General features: G+C 51.7%; 1 protein-coding gene across 6 annotated transcripts in view; it reads right to left on the bottom strand.

Annotated features, from left to right (window-relative positions):
* The window catches only part of Nol4l (nucleolar protein 4 like), a 119,958-nt gene that overhangs the window by 24,248 nt on the left and 69,171 nt on the right, over positions 1–26,539 (bottom strand). For 2 of the 6 annotated variants that reach the window (XM_060383049.1, XM_060383050.1), the window contains exons 1-2: positions 13,391–13,692; positions 4,378–4,519 (exon numbers count right to left, since the gene is read on the bottom strand). In XM_060383049.1, coding sequence (XP_060239032.1) covers positions 4,378–4,519; positions 13,391–13,483 — 235 coding nt within the window. In that variant the 5' untranslated portion in view covers positions 13,484–13,692. Of the gene's footprint in view, positions 1–4,377; positions 4,520–12,227; positions 12,385–13,390; positions 13,693–26,539 lie in introns of those variants that run through there. The other 4 variants (XM_021639709.2, XM_021639708.2, XM_021639710.2 and 1 more) reach the window with 3 other exon arrangements.

The following is a 26,539-nucleotide window of genomic DNA, read 5'->3' as shown; positions in this document are numbered from 1 at the left end:
CTTCCGTTGCTCCTACCACAATAGTTATTCAGTGAGCATCTACACATGGCAGGGGCTGGGACAAAGCATAGGACAAATGACTCTAGCCGCCTGCTTCCTGTGCCCTAGACAAACTATTTCCATTTCAAATAGTGCAAAAGGCTGGGGGCCAGGGCCACAGTGGGCTTGAGTCACTGGGCATACTGGACAACCTTACTACAACAAAACCAATCAGTGACAGGAAAGAGGGGAGCCATTCTATAAGGAGAAGAGTAGCACAGCACAATCCTCCCACCAAAAGAGTGAACCACAAGTGGCCAGAGATACCTGAGGGAAGCCCCTCGATACTGGCAGCATTTCTTTTCTTCTTTTGCTCCTGCTCCAAATTCTTTGCAGTGCACAAACTAGGGCAGCAAGGGGAACACCAACATCTATTCGTAAAGCCATAGCTGCCACCCTCAGAAAGGCGGCAGCCCAGCAGGGTCCCCACTTTCCTGTGCCTGATGCTCTCCAGCCAAAGCCAAGATTCTTTGGAGACAGGGAGAGGCTGACAACCTTGTGAGTCACTTGATCAGACTGCTGAAAACCTCCCTTTGACTCTGCCCAGCACAATGACAGGCACCAGGAGGTGGCACTGGCCTGCAGGAAGTAGGAGTCCCAAGTTTACTGAGGGAAGCACCCATGTCCAGCAGGTCCCCAGGGGGCCTCATCTGAGAAGGGCACACATTAACCCTGAAAGGCTCTAGTGCTCTGCCTAATTCCTGCCAGGCAACCCCGACAGCCTGTGCTGCAGAAGGGCTGGCGGAAGCAGGACCCTCCACTGTCCCCTGGCTGGAGCTTCCTGTCTGCCGGTGGAGGTGGGGATGAGTAATGTCCGTTCCCTGCCCCCATGCATCCCTTCTGGAGGCCAGGCCTCAAATTTTCCATTCAGGAAGGGGCACAGTGAGAGGCCTAGTAGAATCCTGACAGGAGAGTGAAAGGAAGGAGCCGCAGACAGGGTTGAGACCCTGGTTCTGCAGCACTGCCCTGCAGGAGTCCTGCTGGCTCCCCCACCCCCCCCCCACCCCCGTGTCCGTGCACACTGACGTCTCCATTCACTCATTCACTCACCAATGCTTCCCCAACACTGCCTTGTGCTGGGTCCTGTGCTATGGTCCCTGTGGTGCTAACAGTATGAGGCGGGTGCACAGGCATTAAACAAAGAATCCCACAGATGGGTCATGATAGGATGATGGGCTTTTGCAGCTCCACGGCAATACCAGACCTCAAAGGCTCTGCACGGTTTCAGGTGTCTTTGGCAACTCCTAGGCAAGAGGCTTTTCCAAGCTTTCAGCACACAGAGAGCCTTGATAGACCCAAAACAAACCTCAAAGCCAAGAGCAGATCTTGGGCAATGCATGGGTAGGAGGCAGGGGGAAGCCTGTGTTACTTTTTTCACACCTCATACAAAATGCCTGCCAAAGTGGAGAAGGAGGATGCTTCGCCTGGCGATGACCAGACTTCCTCTGGCGATGACCAGACTTCCTCTACCCTCAATTCTCTCCCCTGTGAGAGAGCATAGGACTGAAGTCCTCACAATGGCAGCGATGGCCCCAACTGAGAGAGCCCTGTGGAATGATGCTTGTTGCCACCACCAAGGGCTACAGGAACCCAGGAACAGGAACTCTGCAAAGGGGGTGAGGAAACTACCATAAGAAAGCCTGGAGAAAGAGGGCTGGGGAGGGGGGGCTGGAACAGGACAGGAGACCTGTGAGATAGACACAGGTCTAGTGGTGAAAGCTGGTATGCTTTCCCCTCAGGACCTGCCCTACCAAGACCCTTTGTTAAAATTTAAAGAGAGAAGCCAGGAGTGGTAGCGCAGGGCTGAGGGGAGGGGACTGACACTAGGTTAAGGCCAGTCCAGGCCATACAGCAAGACCCTGTCTCAAAAACAAACAGAAAAATAATTTAAAGAAGGGCTGTAACCAACTAATCCCCAGAGGTATAACCTGTACAAACTGCCTGGCTTCCTGCCATCACTCTGGGTTGTATCGCGGGTCGATGGGTGGATGTGCTAGGAAGAGCCCTCTAGTCCTGGCAGACAGGGGTGCTGCCTCAGGAACAAAGAAATCAACTTGTCCCCAACAAGGAGGGGGCCTCTGTTTTCCTGGCTGCCATGCTCGAGGGCAGTCTCTATAAATGTCAGCTCGCCTTTTCATTTGGGCCACAAACATTCAGCAGGCCCCTGTAATGGGCCAGGCATGCAGCGGGAGGCACACAGGGCAGAGCAGAGGCCAGCACTAATAACAGAGCACCTTACAGAACTAGGGGAGGAAGGGGGACACTGAGGTGCCTGTTCACCCAGTGTGCTCAAGGATTCTGAGTCAGGCTGGGTTACAGAGGGATTCTGGGATAGACACAGAAGCAAAATTATGTCTGGGTGTAGAGTACATTACCAAAGCCACCTGCTGGGTTTGTTCCCACCCCTAACCCTCCAAGAACAACAGTAAGAGACACGGTCTCACCAGGGCTTACTCATGGGGGCCAGATGTCAGCCCACATCTGTACTGTCCACACATTCTGAGACACAGCTGGAAGGCTGTGCCAGAACTTCAGGCAGTGTTTATGACCAACCAAAACCTTGTGAGAAATCCTTTGAATAGACTCCTTGGTCATTAGCAGGCCCTAAAGACATGAGAGACATCAGAGACCATATATACACTCTGCACTGGAGCTAACACATCAGCCTCCAGATCTAGCTGCTGGTTCAGTAATTGGTAGATCATGGTCAACACCATCCTCCTTGTTTGCCCTCATAAATACTAGTCCTATCTGCAGGCCAGCCTGCCTGTGATACGTCCAGTGCCCATGGCCAGGGAGGGCCTGAGATATGTGTGACTCTTCCCTGCAGCAGGTGGACAGCTAACCCCAGCAGTTTCTGCTTCTTTATCTGTCCTGCATCATCACCAAGTTCTAGATCACAGCAAGGGATACCAAGACATTACAGCCCCTCTAGGAAACTCCACTTGGTTTGCTGATTCTCTTGAGGAGCTGAATCCACTGAGAGGCCAATGTAGTGCTCTCAGGCAGCGGCCATGATTTCAAAGAGCACAGTGAGGAACAACAGCACAAGACAGCCTTACTACTCAGGGCTTAAAAAAAAAAAAAAGTTCTAGCTCTTTCTTGGGAAGGCATAGCCAAAGGTGCTTGCTAAGCACTGCTAACGCAGCTCTTACTAGGCTGTTGGGTGTGGCTCCCAGTCAGCTCTACGAGGCTGGAGGTCAGCTGCTGGGTTATCCTTAGCCCCAGAGCCCCCATGTGGTGGCCCCCATCTAGCCCCACCCCCATGGGGATGCCTGGAGGCAATAGTAGTCTGGAGGTTCACAGCGCAAGGGGGTCCTGCTGACCTCATGGGGCATCAGGCACAAAAAGCCTTTTCTTTTCCAGCAGCCAGCCTCGCACCCCACTCCTCACACAGCCCCCTCCCCAGGCTCCCCAGCTCCAGGCCCAGACACTTCCAGCTGCCTGCATGCTAGACTCCTCCCAAACAAAGCCGGACTCAGGCCAGCGTGTGGGTTCTGCCATGGAGATGAACTTTGACCCAAACCACAAGGCTCCTACCCCTTATTTACTCTTTAAGGCTCACCCGTTTTTTTCTGCAGAGTTAACATTATAACATTACACCCCTTTTCAACCCTGCACTACCCTCCCACATTCCAAGCCCTGACCTTTGATCTTTCCTAATTACAAGCTCCTACACCCCAGTTCTCTGCTCTGAGCCCAGTTTCAGCTTTGGGCTCATCCTTTACTCCTAGTCACCTCCTTCCTGGAAGCAAGAGCCCTACCAGGGAGCTCTGCCTAGCAGCACTATTCCACACTCCCAACCTGGCCAGGCCAAATCGACACAGGGCCCAGAGCCCATCCCCAGGCTCTACGGTGGAACTCTGGCATGGACTTCTGCCATCTGACTTCTGAACCTGACTCTAACCCCCCAAAATAATCCAGACATAGAAGCCCAGTCCATCCTGGTCAGCTATCAACTGCCTGGCTACTGACTAGGTAGCCCTGTCCTAAAGCCAGCTCACCCAGGCCGTATAAGAACACAGCTCTGGGTCACACACATTCTTGATCTTCCCAGACCTGAACCATGGTAATGCTGAAGTCTCCATCCAACGAGCCCATGAGCACAGACAGGAACAGAGAGACATGAGGTCACCCCCTTGGCTAGTCTGGGGGCACTCATTTGAGAGCAGCATGCTCCCTCTGGGGCAGTGGGGCCTGCAGAGACGCTGACAGCACCAGCTTTCAAGTGCAACAGGGGCATCCCAAGTGTCACCTTGGGTCCCACCACCCAGAGCACATGCAGGTCACCCACAGGACAATGAGGGCCCTCACTGCCAGCTGCTAAGGGGCACTCACCATCCTCTTGGCTATGGAGGTTCTGCGGGCTCCGCATCCTTTCCTCCTGGCTGGGACTCAGGCTGGAGGCCAGGTGGGGGTCAGCTGACATCCATGTGGAGTCATTCATATCAAAATCTTCACTACTCACTGAAGTTTCATCCTGAGCAGACACAGAGAAGGCAAGTTTTCAACAGAAGCAGGCACACACGGGGCCTGGGTGGCCTTTTGGGTAGACTAGGAAGGGTCCCCAGAGGGCATAGGGAACCCTTAAGACCTTACAGTGAGGGCTGGATGGCAGTCTCCCTGACCTCATGAAGTGGCTTGGGCTCTGGTTCCTGGGAAGCCAGGCAGGGCTGAGGGCCCGTGCTGTCTGTAATTGAAGACAATTAAGAGGTCTCACATCCTGTGGGGCAGATAGCAAGGCCTGGCTTTTACTTACCCTTGTGAGCCAAGGTTGAAGTGAGTGTTGTAAACAAGAGTCACTACCCCCCCCCCTCCCTGGAGCCTGAGGAAGAGGGCTCACTCTGCACAATGCCTGTACTGGGTGGTGGGACACGCTGAGCATGGGCACTGAGGAGGTGAAGGCAGCAGCCCCCACCAGGCCCGCTGCCAACTCCCGTGGAGCATACATGGAATTCCTTTCTCCCACTCCCCCAGCCCAGAGGACATTTCTGTCTTCCTCCTTCCTAACCTTTGCTGTGCTTCAAAGATATGCTCTTGGGCGGCTTCCAGAGTTGAGCAGGCCAAACCCAGAAGTGTGGAAAAGGAAGGGGGTGGGGAGGGCCGGGGTTCTGATCACATCAAGAAGAACAGGGAGAGAGGGTGCCAAGGCCTCCCAAACATAGGAGAGCCTGCAGAAGAGGACCCAGCCTGCTCCTCTCCCCTAACTGCTAGCTTCAGTGTGCCCTTGGCCAGTCATCTGAAAACCCCAGGGCGGGGGGGGGGGGCTCTTTAATCCAGCCTTCCATCAAGAAGGAACCCCACCTCCCTTTGACCCAGCCCCTTTCAAGAGCAGCAAGCAACTGTGTTGGGGCTCCAGCTATAACACAGGGAAGCCGGCCCAGCAGTGCCACAGGCGGGAGTCCTGACCTTGTGCCCCACCTCCAGCAACATACAATAGCCTCTGTGGGCCCACGGCAGAGCACCCTCAGAGCTGCCCTACGGGTCCTCGCACAGACATCTCTTTTATGGTGAGCAAACACACTTTGGTTTGAACTTTCTTCTTCTGTCCCTGGGGCAGACACATCTGCTTCAAGTGCTAGGGAACCGGAGGTTGAGTCTCCCTCCCTCCCTCCCCCAACCATGCCTGCTGGCGGGCAGTTTCCTGGAATTCACAGCTTCTATGCAGCAGTGTGGACCCTCTGTGCTGAAGTCCAGAGGACAGATGCTGAGCCCCAACACTGCAGGTCTGCGTGCACACCCTGGGAACCCTGAGGACGGACCCCAGTGTGCTCTCCCAGACAAGCCCTGGTCACACACACACTCATCCTGTGTGCTGCCTACTGCATATAAAAGCTCACCTCCTTCAGCCTGCCTTCCTAACAACGTGTGTGCTCACATTTACAGGGACATGCACGCCTAACAGGTTCTCTCTGCACAAAGAGCAAAGCAGGGAAGGGTTCTTGGAGGTACAGAGCAAGGACACAGGTCTCCATGTCCCCGCTGGCCCCTGGTTGGGTTCTGGAAGACAGACCCAGGGTTTCAGCCTGGGCCCCCAGCACAGGCAGAAGCAGAGAACTCACGGCACTGTGGGAATGCATGAATTAAGTGACTGTTTCCTAGTAGTTTTTATTTTATTTTATTTTTTATTTTCTTTTAAAACAGGAGATACTTGGGGCTAGAGCGATGGCTCAGAGGTTAAGAGCACTCGCTTCTCTTCCAAAAGTCCTGAGTTCAATTCCTAGCAACCACATAGCTCATACCATCTATAGTAAGATCTGGTGTGCAGGCAGAATGATGTATAATCAATAAATCTTAAAATAAAACAAAGCAAAACAGAAAGCACTGTACATGCCTTTAATCTCAGCACTCAGGAGACAGTCAGGAAGATCTCTGAGTTTAAGGCCAGCCTGTTCTACAGGTAAGAGTCCCAGGCTATACAGAAAAACCTTGTCTCCCAAAACAAAAACAAAAACAAAACAAAACAAACAAAAAAAAAAAAAAAAGGAGAAAAAGGTAAAAGAGGAAAGAGAAAGAAAAGAAAAGAAAAGAAAAGAAAAGGAATGGAAACAGGACCTATCTATGTAGCCTAGGCTGGCCTCCAGTTTATAATCCTCCTGTTTCAGCCTCCAGAGTGCTGCAATCACCTACTCAAACCCATTCATTCATTCACTCACTCAAGTATTCCCTGGGCCAAGTGTCTGGCTAACGGAGGGGGGGCCAGCTGTGAAGCAGACCTGCTCCTGCCTTCTCTACTCCCCATCCATGAAGCAGAGGTGGCTTCACATCAGTTGTTGCCTGTGCTCCACAGTTCTTCCTCCTTCCCCTCCTCTTCCTCTTTTTTGGCATTTCAAGACAGTGTTTTTCTGTGTAACCCTGGCTGTCCTGGAACTCATTCTGTATACCAGGCTGGCCTTCAACTCGGAGATCCTCCTGCCTCTACCTTCTGAGTGCTGGGATTAAAGATGTGTGCCACCCAGCCACAGTTCCCCTTCTTAAACAACCTGCCCATCTGGCTGTGCCATCAAATATCAGCACAAAAGTACTGTGGAGCTCTGTCCTGTCTCATCTCAGAAGGCTCTGGGACCTTCCTAGAATAAGGACCAGGTTGCCTATTCTCTGAATTCCCCACGATGGTAGCCAGACTTGTTGAATCGATGAAACTCTCTGGCAGGATGTTGTGTTTAATGAGGATGCTGCATTAATCTGACAATTAGGGGCTCTAGTCCCACTGTGAGGTTCTTGAAAACCAGGACCCTGGATGGCGGGCTAGAAGCTGCTTTGCTTCCCTTAGGAACAGCTGCTAGCCATCCCCCAAACGGCCTAGGGCTGCTTGGCTTAGACCGATGAACTGTTCTGGAAAGCTGCCTCTACCTTACCCTGCTCAATAGATGGACTACATTTCACAATGACATTGAAATTACCTGGAAAGAAGAAGCATCCAACACCTGCATGCACCAGGACAAGGGTTTCCTAAGATTTCTTCACAATGGCCCCAGAAGGCCCCACAGGGCAGGCCTCTCTCCAGGTCTAGTCACACATGCTCCTCAAAGGCTTACCCCAACTGCCCAGGGTGCCAGAACCAGGGCAGAGCTGGGATTTGAATCCAGACAGTCTGCACCCAGAGCCACGAAATTACACTTTCTACCCTTTGATCAAAAGTACCTGAGTCCTTAATGACAAAGTGCCTCAAGATAACACCCAAAGGCACTCCAGGGTCTGTACACACACACGCACGCACGTGTGCTTGGAGCGATGCACATTACTGAATATCTATTCTGCGATGAGCTGCCCAGAGCTAAGGAGGCCCCTTCCTTTAGACTTTATCTAGGGAGAGAAATCAGCTTCTGGCCCACTTACAGGTATGGGAAAGGGCTCTGGGGCCCTTGCACAGCTACTGAACATCAGTGCTTCTCTGCCCAGAATTTGTTCATAGACCCCAGGTTTCTGCCACCCTAACTGTTTTTGTGAAAGGTGGTTCTGGGAATTCTGAAAACGCAGACACTGATTGCTATGTGGCACTTTTTTTTTTTTTTTAAAGTGAGAAATCAAGCCTATTAAACTTCAACTTTTCGAAAAACAAACATAAGTAAATTGTAGCTGTGAAGGTAGGCAGACTGACTTAGCTACTTTCGGCGTCCACACATGCAGGGCTGACCCACAGAGAGTCTTCTACAAGCCCTGCTGCCCGCAGAGCCTGGGTGTCCATGGGGCAAGGCCAGCCACTACAGACGAGCAAACTAAACTCTACCATCCCCTGAGCTGAGGCTGGCAAGGTGGGCTAATTACACAGGCAATTACCAGAGCACAGGGTTCAGAAGCATCACCCAAGTCCAGAGGGACCTGTGCGAGGGAGGGAGGAAGAAAGGGAGGCAGCCAACCCAGGTCAGGCATCGTGGAGTCTGAGGTCTGTCTAAGACCCCAGGCACTCCCCTGCTCCCCCAAGAGGTCACAAGTAGGTCACTTCTTCTTGCTCCCTTCTTAAATCTCAGGAGAATTTGGGCCACTAATTTTTCCCTCTCTGTTAAGGAACTTCAATGGGACAGTCGTTTGAAAAAGGAAGTGTGCAAACTATGCTTCTGAACTCCCTCTCCTGAGATTCTGTGTGACTGACCAGGCAGCTGAGGCTATGTCCCCCTAGCCTCTGCCCTTTACATCCTGAACCTGTGGCCTTGCCCACCTAACAATAAAGTTCCATAAGACCATGCATCATAGTAGGGCCAACTAGCCTTCCTAAAAGGGCAATTCTTGTCGTGGCTGGGCAGGGCGGGTAGAACCCAGTCAGCCTTTAGGACACACCCCCAACCTGGGAGTCTTCACTCTGGGCAGACAGACGCTGACCAAACCCTTGAGCCTCCTATCTGCAGTCCAGAATTCAGGAGCCAGTTCCGTTTCTCCCCACCCAGCTAGCCCTGGTCTTTCCTCCTCCACAGGCCTCTGCAGCACCAATCACTATGCAGCCCAGAGGAGGGGAACTCGGGAGACATACTGAGGAAAGTGGAAGCAGGCCTGTATCCAAGGCTGTAACTATGGGCAGGTGCTATCAGTAACCTGATTATTTTACAACTGGGGTCAACTTCTCTGGAACTGGGTTCCTGGTGCCTCTGAAGCTGAGCCATTTGCATCCTACAGGACTCCGGAATTCTGGGGCGTGCCTCCTACAATATTTTCCAGGCCTTTCCTCGGAGCTGTAACTCTATCTCTACCACTCACTTGAGAAAGAAAGGGAGGAGGATTTACAGAGAATTCAGTGCCAGTGAAGGCCAGAAGGTCTGATCTGGAGCCCTGGGTGTGGGTTTCAGGCCATGGTGGGGGTGGGGATGTACAAGGATGCTCCCAGGCCAGGCAGGAAACAGAAACTCCCAGCCAGCAGGGGGGGAGGGGGGAGGGAATGGGGAGAGGTGGGGGGGGGAGCAACTATGCACTGCCCCAAGGTTTTTGGGCAGCTGGGAAGAACACCAGTGTGGGCAGTTGCTCCAGCCCTAGCTCTCAACCTAGCATTTGTGCTAGGATGTGGGAGGTGGCTTCTCAGTCCAGTGTTGGGCACTGCCTTCTGGGTCACCTGTGAGCCCAGCCAGGTCAGGGCCTGCTCAGCCCTTGAGCTGCTTGGGGTGAGCCTTATGCACAGCACTCAGCACTCAGCGTACGCCAAGAAAGTGCTGAACCACATTTGACCCCAACTTAACTACTTCAGCTCATCAGGCACTTATTAATGGAGACTGAAAACTCCCAGGATCCAAAGCAAGCAAAGGTTCATGCCCCTTTTGTGATGGTGTTGCATGAAAGAATAGGAAGGTGATCTGAGTTAGTCCTGGGCACTTGGGGCCTCAAAGGCTGTTGTTTAATGCTGTACTCATGACTGCCCACCTGGCCACCAGAGACACCACCCACACAATTCCACAACTTCTTACGAGCAGTCCTCCTCTGCTTACTAACCATACAAATACACTCTTCTTCTGGGGGTGGGAGGGGATGAGAAGGCTTCCATCCAGCCAATCACCTAGTACACTTGGGAGTACTCCCTCCCTCCCCCTTCCCCACACACTCGTACGCAGAGCATACTCTCACACTGCCTGTCAGAACCCTGTTCACATACCCATGTGCATGCCCTACTGTCCCTGCCACAGTGAACGCCTGGATGCTGGAGGGAGCATTTCCATATCTTCCCACTAGTGTATGGGCTTTTGTTCCTAAGCAAAGGGAACTGACTGTTTTCCCAGCATTCCTCACTATGAGACCTCACTGATACCCCCAGCCAGCCCCTACCATCAATGAGGATCTGAGTTTCTTGGCCAAGCAGTGTTCTTCCAGCCAAAAGGATGGCCAGAGGGAAATCACTCCCAGCTAACGCTCTCCAGGACTATCCTTCCAAGAAAAGGACTCAGGGTAGGCTAAAAAGTTCTTGAGCAATTCAGGGATGGACCAGCTCCCCACTGCCCCAGGGTGGCTGAGGCCCTGGGGAAGAAGTTCCTCAAAGTTAGCCTTCTCAGCAGGGAGGTAGGCTGGGGTGCTGTTTGCCACTGGCTGGCAGGAAGGTGCTGAATTGAGACAGAGAGAGCACAAGGAGGTGCTGCCTTGAGACTTGTCTATAGGACAGCCCAGCAGAGGAGCCTGGATTGTATTCAAAGACACATTTGGGCTCAAATGGCTTTCCAATGAAAGGGTAATTTACAACCTGGGGTTAAGCTACCCCACTGGGGCCTGTGCCATCAATGGGCTCTTTCCCCCACACCAACCCACAGCTCAGAAGCAGGCATGTTTCAGGGGTCAAGGGACCTGGCTCCACCATCACAGGCTCTCTGCACACAGGAGTAAAGAGAGCACCAACACTCTCCCCAGGCCCTGACACTGGTGTGTGCAGTGGGGGAGGGGGTTTCCAGCTGATTCTGGGATAAGTAGGGCTTTATCTCAAGGGAGAATCTATTTCAGGCCACAATCCTCAGAAAGAGGGGGAAATCACAGAGTCCAAACACCATTTCAGGTGAAATCAGGAGGTTATTCATCTCCCCTCAGAGCAGACAGAAAGAAAAATCAATGTTTTAGAGGGGGAAAGGGTTCCATTTGAATTAATGGGTTTGTGGCTTCTCCATTGATCTGCGCCTCTTCACACTTTCTTTTTGTGCTTTTGTGCTCCGAGGGAAAGGGGAGGGTGAAGGGACTGGCAGGGAGGGGGCTCTCGATAAGGAAAAGGACGGTCTAACCTTAACCTTTCTCCGGGAAAAATGCTAATTAGCGAGGCTTAATGAGAACTTCCCCCAGGAAGAACGGCCTAGAAGAGGCGGCCGGACTCCCCGCAAAGGCAGCTCCGAGTCAGAGTAGGGTCACTCATGAGCCCAAGAGGCTGGAATAAGAAGGTGAATTACACTCTCCCCTACCACCCGTCCGCCCCCACCCCACCCCCGCCTGCCTGTGTATCCTGCCCAGGAGCCCTAGGTGAAGGGCGTCGAGCAGCAGGAGGGCGGAGGTGTAAATCCACCTTAACCCTTGCGCACGCTCCCCGCAGGCCCCCGCGCGGTGGGTCCCTTCACCAGGGGTCCCCGACACCCTTGCTTCTTCTCCGAGGGTGTACACGAGAGGGGCTGTCGGTCCCTTAGTGGAGCGACAGGAGCCTGCCAAAGTGGGCTCAACTGTGCAAACCGCGTCTCAACTCCCCGCGCCGTGGCAAGGAGCCCCTCCCTGCCACTCTACGCTTCCCGTCCTCACATCCCCAAACACAGTCCACTTCCTTTCTCCCGGAGGCAGTGGCCACCGGAGCCTGGCCCCCGCCCCGCCGTCAGCGAACGTCTACCTCCCGGAGACGGAGACGCGGTGCGGAGCCCGCTGCAAACGGCGTGGCCGCGGCACAATACCGCGCCGCGGCGCACACAATCACCGCCCCCCAGGACCGGCGGCGCGCACGGCCCGGAGTGGGGTGCGCCCGGCAGCCCCGGGCACTTGAAGCCAGGCGCACCTCTCCGGCGCCCCGCAGGCCCCGGAGCGCAGCCTCCGCCCTCACCCGTTCTCCCGTACACTCGCCCGCCCCTAACCCCAGCCCACTCCACCCAGGGCCAGAAGCTCGTCCGGCTCAGGAAGCTCCCCGTGAGTCCCCCTCCTCGGAACCCCCCAGCTCCTCTAACCGCAGCTCAACGGCCAGCGGCAGGACAGGAGGAGGGGGCGGCGGCCGAGGGCTCGGGACCAGCCCGGTCGCGGGGTCCCCAAGGACTCCGTACCTGGGCGGGCGGCGAGGTGCAGACCGGCGATCTAGCTCTGGGAGTGAACCGGGCGGGAGGCGGTGACAGCCCCACCGCTCCAGCTGCTGCTGCTGCTACTGCTGCTGCTGCCACCGCCGCGGCCGCCCGGGGAGAGGGGCTGGCACCGCCGCGGCGCGTCACTGCCCGGCCCGGGGGCGGGGGTGGCCAGGGGGAGGGCCCAGGCGGGCGGCGGCGGTGGCAGTGGCGGTGGCGCCGCGGCCCGGGAGGAAGGGGGAGGGGGGGGCACCGGGCACGGGGAGGCGGGGGAGGGGGCGGGACCCGGCACGGGGCGGGGGCCGGGGGGAGGGGAGCGCAGGAGGACGCACTCAGGGGGAGTAGGAGGAGCAGCAGCAGGAGGCGGTGGAGGGGAGGGAGAGAGGGAGGAGTGGGCATGGGGGGGGAGGGGGAAGAGAGGAAAAGGAGGCACCCCGGGAGAGGGGAGAGGAGAAAGGAGAGTGGGGGAGAAGAGGAGGAAGGGGGGTGCTGGGCCAGGTATGGGGACTAGAGCGCTCTGGACGCGCCGCTGTGCGCTCCTGGGTAAAGCTCTCTTAAGGGAGAAGAGCTTGGAGGAAGATCCCTGGGGGCGCGCAGCCCGGGAAAGGAGGCAAAGGGAGCTGGGCTCGCCCCCGGCTCCCAGAGGCTGCGGACTTCAAGTCCTGGGGTGGGGTGGGGCGTACCCTGCCAGCTGTCTGCGTTCAGGCCAGGAGGGGAGACTTGGCCCAAAGAAAGTGACTAAGGCAGGCATCGTCGGGAACTCTTGGTGCCACGGGGCCTCCAGAAAGCCCTCGACCCTACGCGTCTCTCAATCCCGCGATGCGTGTGCTCGTCGGGCAGGGCTGCGGGACTGGAGGACTCAGCCCTAGGAGGTCCTAGTGGAGCCCTGACAAGGAAAAGCCAGGCACGTGGCCGTTCTCGGTCGGGCCCCCGCCCACAGCTCGGGGCCCCCTTTTCTCGATCAAGTTCAAGCTTGAGCCCCGCGGCACCCTACCCACGGGCCGCCTCCTCCCTCCCCTCGCCTCTTCTCTGTTCTGCACCACCTCGCCTCTTCCTTTGTCTCTTTCCCACCACTTAGTTTGCACCCGCCCCAGCACCCCTCCTCTTCGCCCAGCCGCCAGCTCCTGTGTCCAGGCTGCGCTGCTCACCTGTTCGACCCAAACATTCCGGCGACCCGGAGCGCCCGCCGCCCGCTCGCTCCCGGCTCCCTCTGAAGGCCCCCGCCCCACTCCGCGGGTCATTGTGCTCCAGCAGACCACACGGTGCTGGCTCCTTACGGCGCGCTGGCTACAGTTGTAAAGTCATAAGCATAATACCAAGAATGCTGCCCAGACCTGGGCGCGCACAGTCTGCAGGGACTCCGCAGGAAAAGGAAGACGCACGCCCGACTCAAGGTGCGGTCCTCCTCAGGACAAACAGACCTTCCGCCTGGGCTTCAGGAGATAGAATGGGGAGGCGCGAGGTGACCAGAGGGGTACCCTGAACCTCCTGGCAACCTCAGACTCGCTGAAACCTAACAAGCTAGTCTCCAAAAAGCAGAATTAAAACCTCGACTGAGGAAAATGGGTTAGGGGCAGACGCCCCCCCCCCCCCCACGAACTCCCCACCACCAAGTCCAAAGCCCGGGCTGGAACACATGGGCCTCGAATAACGCTTGTGCTTTAATAAGGAGAGAGAGAGACGCTCGTGGAATTCTGTGGGGAGATGCCCCGCCCCCAAAAAGAAACCCAATAACGAGCCCACCTCCTGGTTCCTTTAGGAGGAAGGGCAATTTCTACAGATTCCTTTACGCTACAACTCATTCACAGTGGAGCCAGCAGAGGAGAGCAAACGAAACAGCTACTGCGATTGTTTGCAATTTTGGAACAGACTGCCTTTAACCCTCCAACTTTTCTTTAAAAAGCCCTTTTCTTTCTTCCTCTGAAAGCTTTGCATTGTGAACAATCTATGACAGACAAGACTCCCTCTACAGGTTTGATCTGTAATTACAGTCACAGGTTTGGAGCTCCGTGTTCACGGATTAGAAAAAATTACAACACTTCAAATTAACAGTACACATACTTCATTCAGCACATGCTAAATATGTCAATATGTCAATATGAAACTCACGCTTAAAAAAGGTGGTTTAGGCGTGTTACTCATTAGTGCATTTTACTCCTGAAATTAAATGTGTTTTCAAATCAATTCGCCAGTTCACTCTTCCTGTTTTCTCTGTTAGACCTTTACTTCTCATTCTTTGGGGTGTGCGAGTCTAGGGTCTTGGCTCTCCTCCCACGGATCACAACTGTCTTCAGTCCTTCTAGGGCAATGTGGGAATTTCCAATATGGGAGCTGTCCTTCCTTGCTCTGAACGACTTGGGCTCAGGATTTCCTGCCTCTTTCCAACACATTTCTTGAGACCTTTGACCTCGACTAGCCTGAGTCACTATTTTCACAGCAGTGGTGGACATCTGGGCTTGAAATATAAAGCCAAAGGCAGCTGAAGTTCAAAGGTGGAATTGAACGCAGATAACCCACCTCTTCTCAGACTAATAGAACAATGTAGCTCAGGAGCCTACAGACTCAGAGGGGCCTGCTAGACTAACCTTGGCTGGCTGGGCAGCATGTCTGATTGCCAAGATCCTCCCAAGCCTTGTCCCCACAGAGGCTGCCTCTCCTCAAGGAACCTTGTGCTGGCGGTTTTCAGTGTCCTTGTCCCTCTTGTCAAGTCCCTCTGGCCATAAAGTAGCCACAGTCTGGGTCTCCACAAGAAATTAGATGGCCCAGTTTTTTTGACTAAGATTTCTCCCAGCTTCCAATATGGGAAGAGTTCCAAACCAAGGGGGTGGGGAAGCTGGCCTTTGTGTCACCTTCAGGCTCAGCAGTGGACACTCCTGGAAGTAGATGGTAGAGGTGTGTGCTCTATGGAGCACCTGCAAGCAGCCTTTTAAAACCATGCTCTCAAAGCAGAGGCCAGGCCAGGGGACATGAGGAGAAGCAAGAACTTAATCTAACCAGAATGGACACTGTTCAAGCATCTGAAAGCATTTGAAAAGCCATTTGTCACCACAAATTACTTCTTAATGACAGAAGGTAAGGAGTACCTGCCCACTAGAGCAATGGAGCATTCACCTCTCAACCAAGCATCAAATCAGCTGCCCCAAAAGGGTAGTTACCTGACACGATTGTGCATGACTTCTGAAGGTGGCAGGAAAAAAAGGGTCTATGTTTCTTATTCCTCCAGCCAAGTCCCTCCCCCCAAAATGATTGAATCTGACAGTGAGAGGACACTCAGACAAGAAATCCTGAAAGAGGGGTCTCCACAGACAAATAGTTCTAGACTATGCAAACACAAAAACAGAAACAAACCACCAGTGGGGTGTGGGGCGCAGGGGTGTGGGGCACCTGCCTACAATGTTAGTTACGGGAAGCAGGACAGGAGCATCATTGCAAGTTTGGGGCCAGCATGCTGGTCTGCATGTCAAGATGCATCCCAAAAGCCAAAGTAAAAACAGCAAACAAAAACCAATCATCACTAATTAAACTGTTGTAAATGATGAGAATAAGGAAACATAACAGCTAAATGCAGCATGTAGATTCTGGTCGGACCCTGGGGTAGAAGCAGAGAATGAGGGCAAAGTGAAGCTGGGAGATGAGCTGGGGGAAAGGTCAGGCACCCTCCAGGAATGGAGCAGCACGTTCCCTGGCTGCGGGCTGCAAAGGCTGACGACTGGGTGAAGATGAGGGACGGCCCTTCGGGCAGATGCAGCAACTGGGATACAGGCGCACAATGGAGATGAGTTTACAGCCAAGTGGGGTGTGCGGAGGGTGGGAGACGAGCATGAAGGGCACAAAGGGCCAACTCTGCTGGGCCTGTACACACCTGAGAGACACGGATTTCATTTGGCCTGCTGAGGTGATGCAAGCCCAGGTAAGTTTCCAGACCGGGGCACATAGAATTGAAGGGAAACAGAAGGGGCAGCAGGAGGACAAACAGAAGTCCAGCCAAGGCTGGAGCACAGACCTCCAAAGACACCAGGTCAGCAAGTATGAGACAGGGTTCCCATCCCAAGTACCTCACAATAAACCAAGAGGAAGGAATTGGCTCAGTGGGACCGATTCAAGCTGTTACCACACAAACAAGGGCACCATGCTTCAGCCTCTGTAGGCCTGCCTTGTTTCCTCAACTACAAAGTGGATTGTAAGATAGTGTGTTAAACCCGGTATATGACAGAAAGCTTTCTACTTTGAAATTGGAAACCCAAGGGCTGGGAATGTAGCTCAGTTGGTAGAGTACTTGTCTAGCGTGCAGAAATTCAATCTCTAGCACTGTATAAACTGGACTTGTGTCTAATCCAGCACTCAGGATGTGGAAGCAGAAAGATCAAGAGTTCAAGGTCAATACTGCCTACATGGTGAGTTCAAGGCCAGACTGACACTCCATAAAACAGCCTGTGTTCGTTCGTGTGAGTGTGTGTATGTGCCAGCAAGGTGACTCAGTGGATAAGCATGTTTGTTTTCTCGAGCTTGACGACTTGAGTTCAATCCCCTGAATCCACATGGTAAAGGAAAGAACTAACTAACAAGTTGTCCTCAGCTTTCACACACAAGTACCATGGTATTCATGCCCCCAAATAAATATATTTTTTAGTTGTTTTTAAAAATAATAATAAAGAACTCAGCAGATAAATGAACTGTGCTGGCTACTTTTTTTTGTACCCCATTTTTTAAATTTTATTAATTACACGTTATTCACTTTGTATCCCCCCATAAACCCCTCCTTCCTCCCCTCCCAATTCCACCTTCCCTCCCCCTTCTCTACGCATGTCCCTCCCCAAGTCCACTGATAGGGGAGGTCCTCCTCTCCTTCCTTCTGATCCTAGTCTATCAGATCACATCAGGAGTGGCTGTATTGTCTTCTTCTGTGGCCTGGTAAGGCTGCTCCCCCCCCCCCTCAGGGGGAGATGATCAAAGAGCAGGCCAATCAGTTCATGTCAGGGACAGTCCCTGTTCCCATCACTATGTAACCCACTTGGACACTGAACTGCCATGGGCTACATCTGTGCAGGGGTTCTAGGTTATCTCCATGCATGGTACTTGGTTGGAGTATGAGTCTCAGGAAATACCCCTGTGCTCAATTTTTTTGGTTCTGTTGCTTTCCTTGTGGAGCTCCTGTCCTCTACAGATCTTACTATTTTCCACTTCTTTCTTAAGATTCCATGCACTCTGCCAAACAGTTGGCCATAAGTCTCTGTGCTGGCTACTTTTATGTCAACTTCCACAAGCTAGAATCATCTGAGAGGTCTTCAATGGAGACCATGCCTCTGTAAAAATCACGCTTTAGGCAAACCAGTGGGGCACTTTCTTTATTAGAGATTGATGGGGGAGGGGCCAGCCCTTTGTGGGTGGAGCCACCTCTGTGCTGGTGGTCCTGGGTTCTATGAGAAAGTAGGTTTTAGCTGGTTGGTGGCTCCAGGATTAATGAGAGACTGTGTCTCAAGAGAATAAGGCAGTAAGCATTAGAGGACAGCTCTGTGAAGACGTGTGTGTGTGTGTGTGTGTGTGTGTGTGTGTGTGTGTGTGTGTTGTGCGTTCCCTTCTGCTGCCTTTTAATTTTTGATGATTATGTGTTTGTTTTTGTTTTGGAAAATTTTACAATCATTTATCATTAAGTTTGGTTGAGTTTTCTCTTCACAGCTTTTGAGGTGAAGGTTTTTATTTCCATGTATTCCGTGGCTTCATTATAATTCATCTAAATTCTCTTTTGGAACATCTCTGTCTATGCAGCATTAAGTCTCTATTTTAAATTTATTTCCACACAATTACTGAAATAGAGATTCAATCTACTTTTTTTTTTCTTTTTGAGATAGGGTCTCATATATCTCAGGCTGGCCTTGAACTCACTATTTAGCTTAAGGATAACCCTGAACTTAGAATGCTCCTGCCTTTACTTCCTGGGTGCCGGGATTATAGCGCTACCATGCCTGCCTGGTTTTTGGTTTTGTTTATTTTGTTTTTTGAGGGTGGGGGAAGTTGTGTTTTGTTTTTTCTCTTTTTGAGACAGGGTTTCTCTGTGTAGCCCTGGATATCCTGGAACTCATTCTGTAGACCAGGCTGGCCTCAAACTCAGAGATCCTCCTGCCTCTGCCTCCCCAGTGCTGGGATTAAAGGCGTGTGCCACCACCTAGGCAAGCACTCTACCAACTGAGCTATAAAAGGAACCCATATTTGCTTTTGTTTTCTAAATGGTCTGATTCATATTCATCCCCTCTCCCCAACTCCCTCCCCAGAGTCTGACTGTATAGCAAAGCTGGACTTGAACTTTTGATCCTCCTGCTGCAGCCTGCTGAATGTTGGCTTACCATAGGCCTTCATGTCTGGTCTTCCTCCTCTGATGTTAAGGATCAGATCTAGTACCTCATGCAAGTGCAGGGAAGTAATCTACTGCTTAGCTATAGCCCAGCCCTTTAAAACAATCTTAGATTAATTTTTTCTTATTTTTATTTTTGACCAGGTCTATGCTATGTAGCCCAGGCTAGCCTGAAATTTATAGCTGTCTTTTTCCTCAGCCTTCCGAATGCTGAATTACAAGCTCATGCTGAGAGTTGAGAGGCAGCCCTTCTTTCTAGCTTTCTAGCTGCATGAGGCCTTGATTTGATCCTCAGCACTACTAAATAAACAAATATCTCACTGGTTGGAAATGACATATTTAAAAAAAATATATTTATGTATACGGGTGCTCTTTCTACATGTACACTTGAATGTCAGAAGAGGTCATCAGATCTTACTATAGATGGTTATTGTGAGCCACTATGTGGGTGCTGGAAATTGAACTCAAGATCCTCTGGAAGAACAGACAGTGCTCTTAACCACTGAGCCATCTCTCCAGCCTAGAAACAACATCTTTAAAATACAGTAATGCCCCACTGTTTTTGAATTATCATTTCTATCCTATTTATCTGTCTTTTCCTGTTTCACTGATCTAAGATATCTGTTAAGACAGTGGAGAGGTGGTTCAAGGGTCCTTTCTTTTCTTTTCCTTTCTTTCTTTTCTTTCTTTCTTTCTTTCTTTCTTTCTTTCTTTCTTTCTTTCTTTCTTTCCTGTCTGAGTTTTATTTTTCCACTCAGGTTCAAGGAATAATCACACTCTGCGTGTCAGGTAGATGGCTCACTGGGCCCATGGATCCTTGAGTTGAGTTTCTTGCTGATGCTCCCTGACCTGTGCTGGTCTCTGGGGTCTCAGGTCGGGGTGAGTCCCAGGAAAGAGTGCATAGGGGAAGACCAATGGTCCTAATCTTACAGAGGACCCAGGACATGGTGGCTCACAATCACCTGTAAATCCAATTCCAGTCCTTCATCTCTCCTCCACAGGTACCATACACACATGGTGCAAACATTCCTATAAGCACTCACACATACACATAAGATAAAAAGAATAGATTTTTTTAAGCTCTATTAATATCTGGTGAGACTAGCACACCCCTCAACCCCCACAGACTCTCTGCCCACATCAATGTGGAAACACCCTTGGTACAGCACCATCATAGAGAAAGGAGGGAAGATTCTCCTAAAGAGTAGGGAAAAGGCTCCTGAGAGGTATCTCTTCTCTGAACCAACGATGGTGAGAAGTCAAAGATGGGAGGTGTCTCCATTTTCACATAACTCTGGGTAGAACAGAGGCAGAGGAAGTGGCTCAGTTAGTCCATTATTCTTCCACTCCATTCAGCACCTCCCTGCTCTGTTAGCTTCCACTTGTGAATGCATCAAGCAAGCCTGACTTGGGGAGACATACGCTCTGTACAGCCATGGCCAAAGGTTACTTTTTTTTTTTTTTTTAATTTATGTGCATGAGCATTTGCCTGCATGTATGTATGTGCCTGAAGCAGGCCAGAAGAGGACAAATCCCTTAGAACTGGAGTTATAGACAGTTCTGAGCCACCAAGTGGTCACTGGAGATTGAACCCAGGTTGTCTGCAAGTGCTCAGAAACACTGAGCCTTCTCTGCAACCCCCAAGTCCTTACTTTAAAATGCCATCAGGTGTTTTCCTGTGTGTCACTCTCCTACTATGAAACCGTCTAAAGCTCCCGGCTCCTGTTCTGGTATTAAGGCCTTGTGCAGCCCTCCTGGCCTAATCTTCAGGTCCTTTCTGGAAACTCTGCTCTGACAGAGTTACTATCTTCATGCATGAGCAACCTTCCATGCCTCTTCCAACCTTCCATACATGTTTTCAAGTCTATGCTCCTTCCACAAACATGTACAAAGCCCTTCACCTGTGCCAGGCACCATGACCAGTGCAGGAAACATTGGAAGGAATGATGCAGATGGGGTCTGTCTCTGGGTACCTGCAGGCCAGCAGGGAGGGGGACATTAAACAGATGACCATGTGGCCTCTTGATCTGATGCTGTTCATAGGAGGTGGATCCTATCAGAGCTTGACAGTTAAGGGGCCGCAGGGAAGGAAGTGCTGTGTCCAGGAGGCCTCTGCTGAGGTGACATGTTAGCTGTGCTGACAGATGTACATGGGGAGGGGTTGCTAGGTAGGAAGCTGCAGACTGTCAACAAAGCCCTGTTCACTGTCACCAAGCCTGGGCCCTGCTGAACTCTAGAGTGCCAAGGTGACAGACTGGCTCTTAGGTGACAACCTGTCTGGAGGCAGGTCTCTGTCAATTTTGTCATATAATGTGGAGCTGACAGTTTTCTGCATTGTGCCTCTTCTCCCCTATCAGGCTGCAAGCTCAGGGACCAGGGCAGGTCCTTCAGCAGCAGAGTTCTTACTGCATGCCACACAGCAGGGCCTACCAGAGCCTTGCTCAGGCACCACAGCCCTCATTGCAGCAGAGCTTGGCCACATGCTAGAGACTCTGATGGAGTAAGTGGCATACCCAGGCTTCTTCTTTCTTCTTTCATGGCCCCCTGGGAGAGGCTCTACCATGAGGCCAAGCCTACCCACCCTACAGCTTCTGCTCCTGTGGGTATATGGATAGATGGCCCCTGAAGAACACACCGTACCCAGGCACGGTGGCGGCCGTCAGTGCCGGTGCTCAGGAGGAAGAGGAAAGTACCTCGTGGAGTTCAAGGTGAGCCATTCAACATCAGGTTCTAGGCTGTCCAGCGATATATAGTGAGACCCTGTCTCTAAAACCAAACCAAACCAAAACCATCCTAGTGTGCTCCTAGCAGTGCTATTCCCAGTAGTCCTCACCATAGAGCCACCAGGCTTCTGCCACCACAGCCAGGTAGAAGAATGACAGTAGCCTATTGCTGTTGAGCAGTGAAAGGAACAAACTACTGATGGTGAGTCTGATGATGCCCACAAGCCCGTGTGCAGCGGCACGAGCTCCAGTTGCCTGCGACAGCCAAAACCCAATCTGTGCTATTAAAAGTCAGGCTAGTGGTCACCTTCACTGTGGCAGTGACAAGGAGGAACACGAAGGTCTTTGCCAGATAGACAATGCAGTGACAAGGAGGAACACGAGGGTCTTTGCCAGATAGACAATGCTGTTTCTTGGTCTGCTTACTGGAGGTGGACGGTGTGTGAAGCCGTGTGGGTTGTCCACTCCATACTCATCTGCACATGGGTTGCTATGGACAAGGTACATCCACAGAAAGCTTGGAAAAGGCAACAAGCCAAACAAGCTACCATGCCACAGCAACTGGGAGCACTCTGGAACTAATTCCTGCCAACTCCCCCCTCACCGTCCCCCACACACCCCAACCTGCCACTCAGGCTAGGGTGATAATTTAAATGGCAGATGCACAGGAAGGCTGGGGACTTTGAGAGACTAGGTAAAAGAAGTCACTCAGCAGTGAGGATAATGGTAGGCAGAGGCCATGAGGTGAAAATAGTCGGGGCTGGAGAGATGGCTCAGTGGTTAAGAGCACTGTCTGCTCTTCCAAGGGACCTGGGTTCAATTTCCAGCACCCACATGGCAGCTCACAACTGTCTTTAATGCCAACTCTAAAGGATCTGACACCTTCACACTAATGTACATAAAATTAAATAAATTATATATATATATATAAAAAAAAGAAGAAGAAAATAGTACAGAATTGAAAGCAAGGGGCATGCCGAGGACTGGACTATGGTTTGGGTCTCTGGGATGCATGGCATGGCCTGTTAAGGTAGGACTCCTGAGTCAAAACAGCTGTGAGATGCTGAGCCTCCCCAACTGAGAGAGGACTAGTGATGATAATATTTCACTCACGGATGACAGTCATAGTTCAGCAAAAACCAAGCTAGCTCCTGCTGTGTGGCCCATGGTAGGTTCAAGGACCACGGTAGAATAGCAGACCTGGACCTGCCTGGTGAAACAGGGTATTGGAGCCTTTCCCTGCTCCTCCCCTGCCTTGGGAAACAACAGTGTTAGGATGCAGGGGATGCGCTTTCAGTGACATGACCTCATGACGGCTATGCAGGGATTCTGAAATGGAGCCTTAGTTTTCCTGTACTAAGCAACTGACCTCCGGTGTCTTTGCTTTCTCCTTGCCTCCAGCCAGAACATCTCACCACCCAAAGGCAATGGCAAGTTCAGATGAGGCACCCAAGCTACAGGAGGTCCTGTGGCGAAATCTAGTTTACCTGGGACCTGTACATTCTTTCCCCGTTATACAGAATAACAAATAAAAGTTCTCTCTTTTGCAGCTTGCCTTCTCCTTAGAGAGGCAGCAGCATGAGGCTGCAGGCTTCCGGAAAAGCTTTTGTTTTGCTGCACCAGCCTCCTCTCACCTGGGATGGGAGAAGATGGTCGCAGCACAGAGGAAAGATGAACAGCGCTGTCCAGATGCCAACCCGGCACTGCAGACCTTACTGCACGACTTCCCATCCCTCTGGCTTCGGGAATCAAAGAACCTCACCCTTCGCTATGCGGGCTGCCAGCACATGACTGAGATACAGGGCTCCTGTCTAGGGATGGCCAGACAGGCGCCATCACCACAGAGTGTGGACTCCTGGAGACAGTATCCAGGGCTCAACACGAGTGGGAAGGACAGCAAAAAGCCGCCCCAGCAGGGTTCTAGCCCTGACACAGGACTGTGAGAGCCACAGCCACTGTGTTCAGTGCCTGCATTTATGTGCCTTAACAGGAAGGTCTTGCCCTCACAGTCATTTTAAATGGCCTCAGGCTGGCGAGGCCTGCAGTGTTACTCATCTGTTGGGGGTGTTTGTGGTGACTGCATCCCTCTCCCCAACACAAAGCTTAAGGCTCCCCAGGTCCTGTTATTGGGGAACAGCCAGGAGTGTGGGAAAAGTGGTAGAGATGAGAGACAGGAAGGTGGGTTCCGGTCCTTGCCTAGATTTGCCTGTGACATTCCTGTCTGATGCCAGCCAGCAGTGCCCAAGACTCCTCCACCCTGCTTCCCTTGGAAAAGGGACTCCACATTGAAAACCAGGCTCTGTCTGCTAAGTGCTAAGACCCTGCCTGGACCTGCTGCTTGTCCTAGACAGGGAAGCTGCAGCCCTCCAAAAGGAAAGTGGACACTGGATACTGTCGCTTGCTTTCATACCTGGTCAAGTCCTGTTTTGCCCCAGTGGCAGCAAGTGGCATACAGCAAATTTTGTACCTAGTTGGCAAGCCCTGAGAGAGCTGCTTTTGCAGGCTGTTCTCTTCACTCGCTCTGTCCTACCCATCACCCCACAGTCCTACTCCAGGGCTTTGGTTCCTGCGGACTCCTCTACAGAAGAGCCTAGAATGCTGGCTGGTTCTCATCAGTCAGGGCTTGGCTCACACGGCCTCAGAGATCTCTTCCTCAGAAGCATATTGTCTTACTCCATTTGAACTCTCTGCCCCAAACACCTTGTTCTTCCCTGTTTTCTCTTCCTGACTCATTTACCACAGGCTATGAGCACCGAGGGGGGACAGGTTCGCTGTGCTCTTCACGGCCAGCTTCCTGCTGCCCAGTAGCTCCCAGCACTTATTAGGAACAAATGACTCCTGAGTGAATCAAGGAAGAGATTTCCTCAGAAGCACACACAACAGTAGTGGAGTCACGGGGAGTGGGGGTTGTCTGGGGGCCTCTCTCTCCATATGAATAGGGTGACAGAACTACCCGGCTGCTGAGGGTCTACGCTGGTCCCTCTGCATTAAACAAAGCAGCCAGCACAAATCCACCCTCAAAAGAGAGTGAGCCTGTTAATGAGGTAAACACAGTTACAACCAGGAAAAAGCTTGGACACGGCTTCTCTGGGTCCACGCAGAGCCATTATCTCTAATTGATCTCCAGACATCAGCTGCTGAGGCGGCTGAAACCCTCCTGCATCCTCCAGGTCTGGTTACAAAGCCCTAGGCTGCCGCCCAGGGCATGGAGTCAGGCTTGTGAGCTCTTCCTTGCTGGGGTGACAGGTCTGCCTGGGTCCCACATGGGAAGGACATGTGGCCTCACAAGACTGTGACAGTCACAGCCACTGTGCTCAGTGCCTGCATTTAAGTGCCTTAACAGGAAGGTTTTGCCCTCAAGAAAAGGTGACAAAAGCCAGTAAAGGCTTAAAGAGCCCTGATGCCCCAAAAATCTACTAGCAGTAGAAGAAAGAGATACCCAAACACCTGGGTAAGGAGTTTTCTCCCACTAGGACAAGGGCATAAAAATAGTATGCAATAAATTCCAGGCCCTAGGCACAAGATGACAAATTCCCACTGGGTCCCAGTGATAGGTCACAAGGTTGGCTTTCAGTTCAGTGACCATCTGGACCGTTTGAGCCACTCCTTCCTGGCCCAGCCCAGGAAGGACACCTCCTGTCCTGATGGGGCACCTTTGTCCTTAGAGACAGAGCTGGGCTGAACTACTGAGCTGCCTTACAGGCTGGTTCACAGCAGAACTCTGGGAGGAGAGTTTCCCTGAGTTTCTGAGGACCAGCTAGTGGCTCCTGGCCTCCATCCTGGCTTCCCCAAAGACACAAAGGAGGCATGTATATGCTAGGCCTGTACTCAGGATCTCTGTTCATGGCTCACACGGTCGGTCATGGTGCCTTCTGTGCACTGCAGAAATATTTTCCTGGCTAATGAAGTTAAAAAGGCCTCCTTGGAATCCTCACAGCCTGGAGAGGGGAGGAGCTGCCAGAGATAGCAGCCCTTCTGGGCCCAAAATATCTAGCCCATTGAAGAAAAGGGGTGTTGTTTGTTTTCTGTTTCTGTGCCACACAGCTTCAGGAATGCCACAGGAGAGAAGGGTCCAGGCCTCTCTAAACCCAAGCTGTCCCAGTAAAAGCACATTCATTCTCTTGGAATATTTGAAAATGACACCAAATTTCTAGAAGACACTTAAGGATATTCAGAGTATATTAATCAGGATACTAATGCCTCTTAACCAAACACATTTGACAGTCAGCTTCCCACCCTTTCTTCTGTTTTGAGAAGTCATTTCCTCTTGAGGTCAAGAATGCCAGTAGCGGAACTGAAGAGATGGCTCAATGGTTAAGAGCATTTGCTGATTCTAAAGAGAACCTGGATTCAGTTCCCAGCACGTGACTTCTCACAACCATCTAGAATTCCAGCTCCGGGGATCCAATGCCCTCTTCTGGCCGCTACGGGTACTGCACAAACATGGGCCTATACATACGCACACAGACAACCATTCATACACATAAGACAAAAATACATCTTAAAAGAAAGAAAGAAAGAAGGGGAAATTCCATGAACCCATCTTCAGGATGTTGGGGCTCTACTGGCCTATCTGCAGCCCCCAGACTCCAACAGGTTGTTGCGTGAACAAGAGGGCCAAGCATGCAGTCTTAGGTCTCATGTGGTCAAGTCAGGTATGCTTCCACCAACAAGGAGAAGATAAAGAAGCATTCCCTCCCCACAAATAACTTTTTTTTAAGTCAGTAAAACTTTGAAAAGGAAAGTCATCAAGAAAGCACCAATTCCTGTGAGAATTATAAAGCCTTAATATTTAATATAGTGTGGTGCAGGAACAGGCAAAAGACGAGTGGACTACACACAAATGTTTTTGGACTGGACAAAAACATGGTAAGGTGTAACAGTAGTCTCAAGGCTGCGGGGAAAACAGGTTCATCCTTCTCTATCTCATCATTTTGCGGCACTGGGAATGGAACCTGGGGTCTCACATGTGCTCAGCAAGTATTCTAGAACTGATGTACATCCTCAGCCCCTAAATAGGTTATTTGATACAAGATGCTGAGAAAAAAGGGTAAAGCAGGATTTATATATTACAATATATTAAGGTAAGCTCTAAATTGACCAAGATCTACTATTAAAAAATGAAAACAAGGGCCCATGAGGTGGCTTGGTAGGTAAGGTACTTGATGCCAACTCTGATGACATGAGCTCAACTTCAGGAACCACAACTGACAAGTCCCAAAAGA

Source organism: Meriones unguiculatus, chromosome 4 (genome assembly GCF_030254825.1).
Source record: "Meriones unguiculatus strain TT.TT164.6M chromosome 4, Bangor_MerUng_6.1, whole genome shotgun sequence".
Taxonomy (NCBI): domain Eukaryota; kingdom Metazoa; phylum Chordata; class Mammalia; order Rodentia; family Muridae; genus Meriones; species Meriones unguiculatus.
The sequence above is the reverse complement of the archived record's forward strand: the minus strand, read 5'-3'. Positions and strand labels throughout refer to the sequence as shown.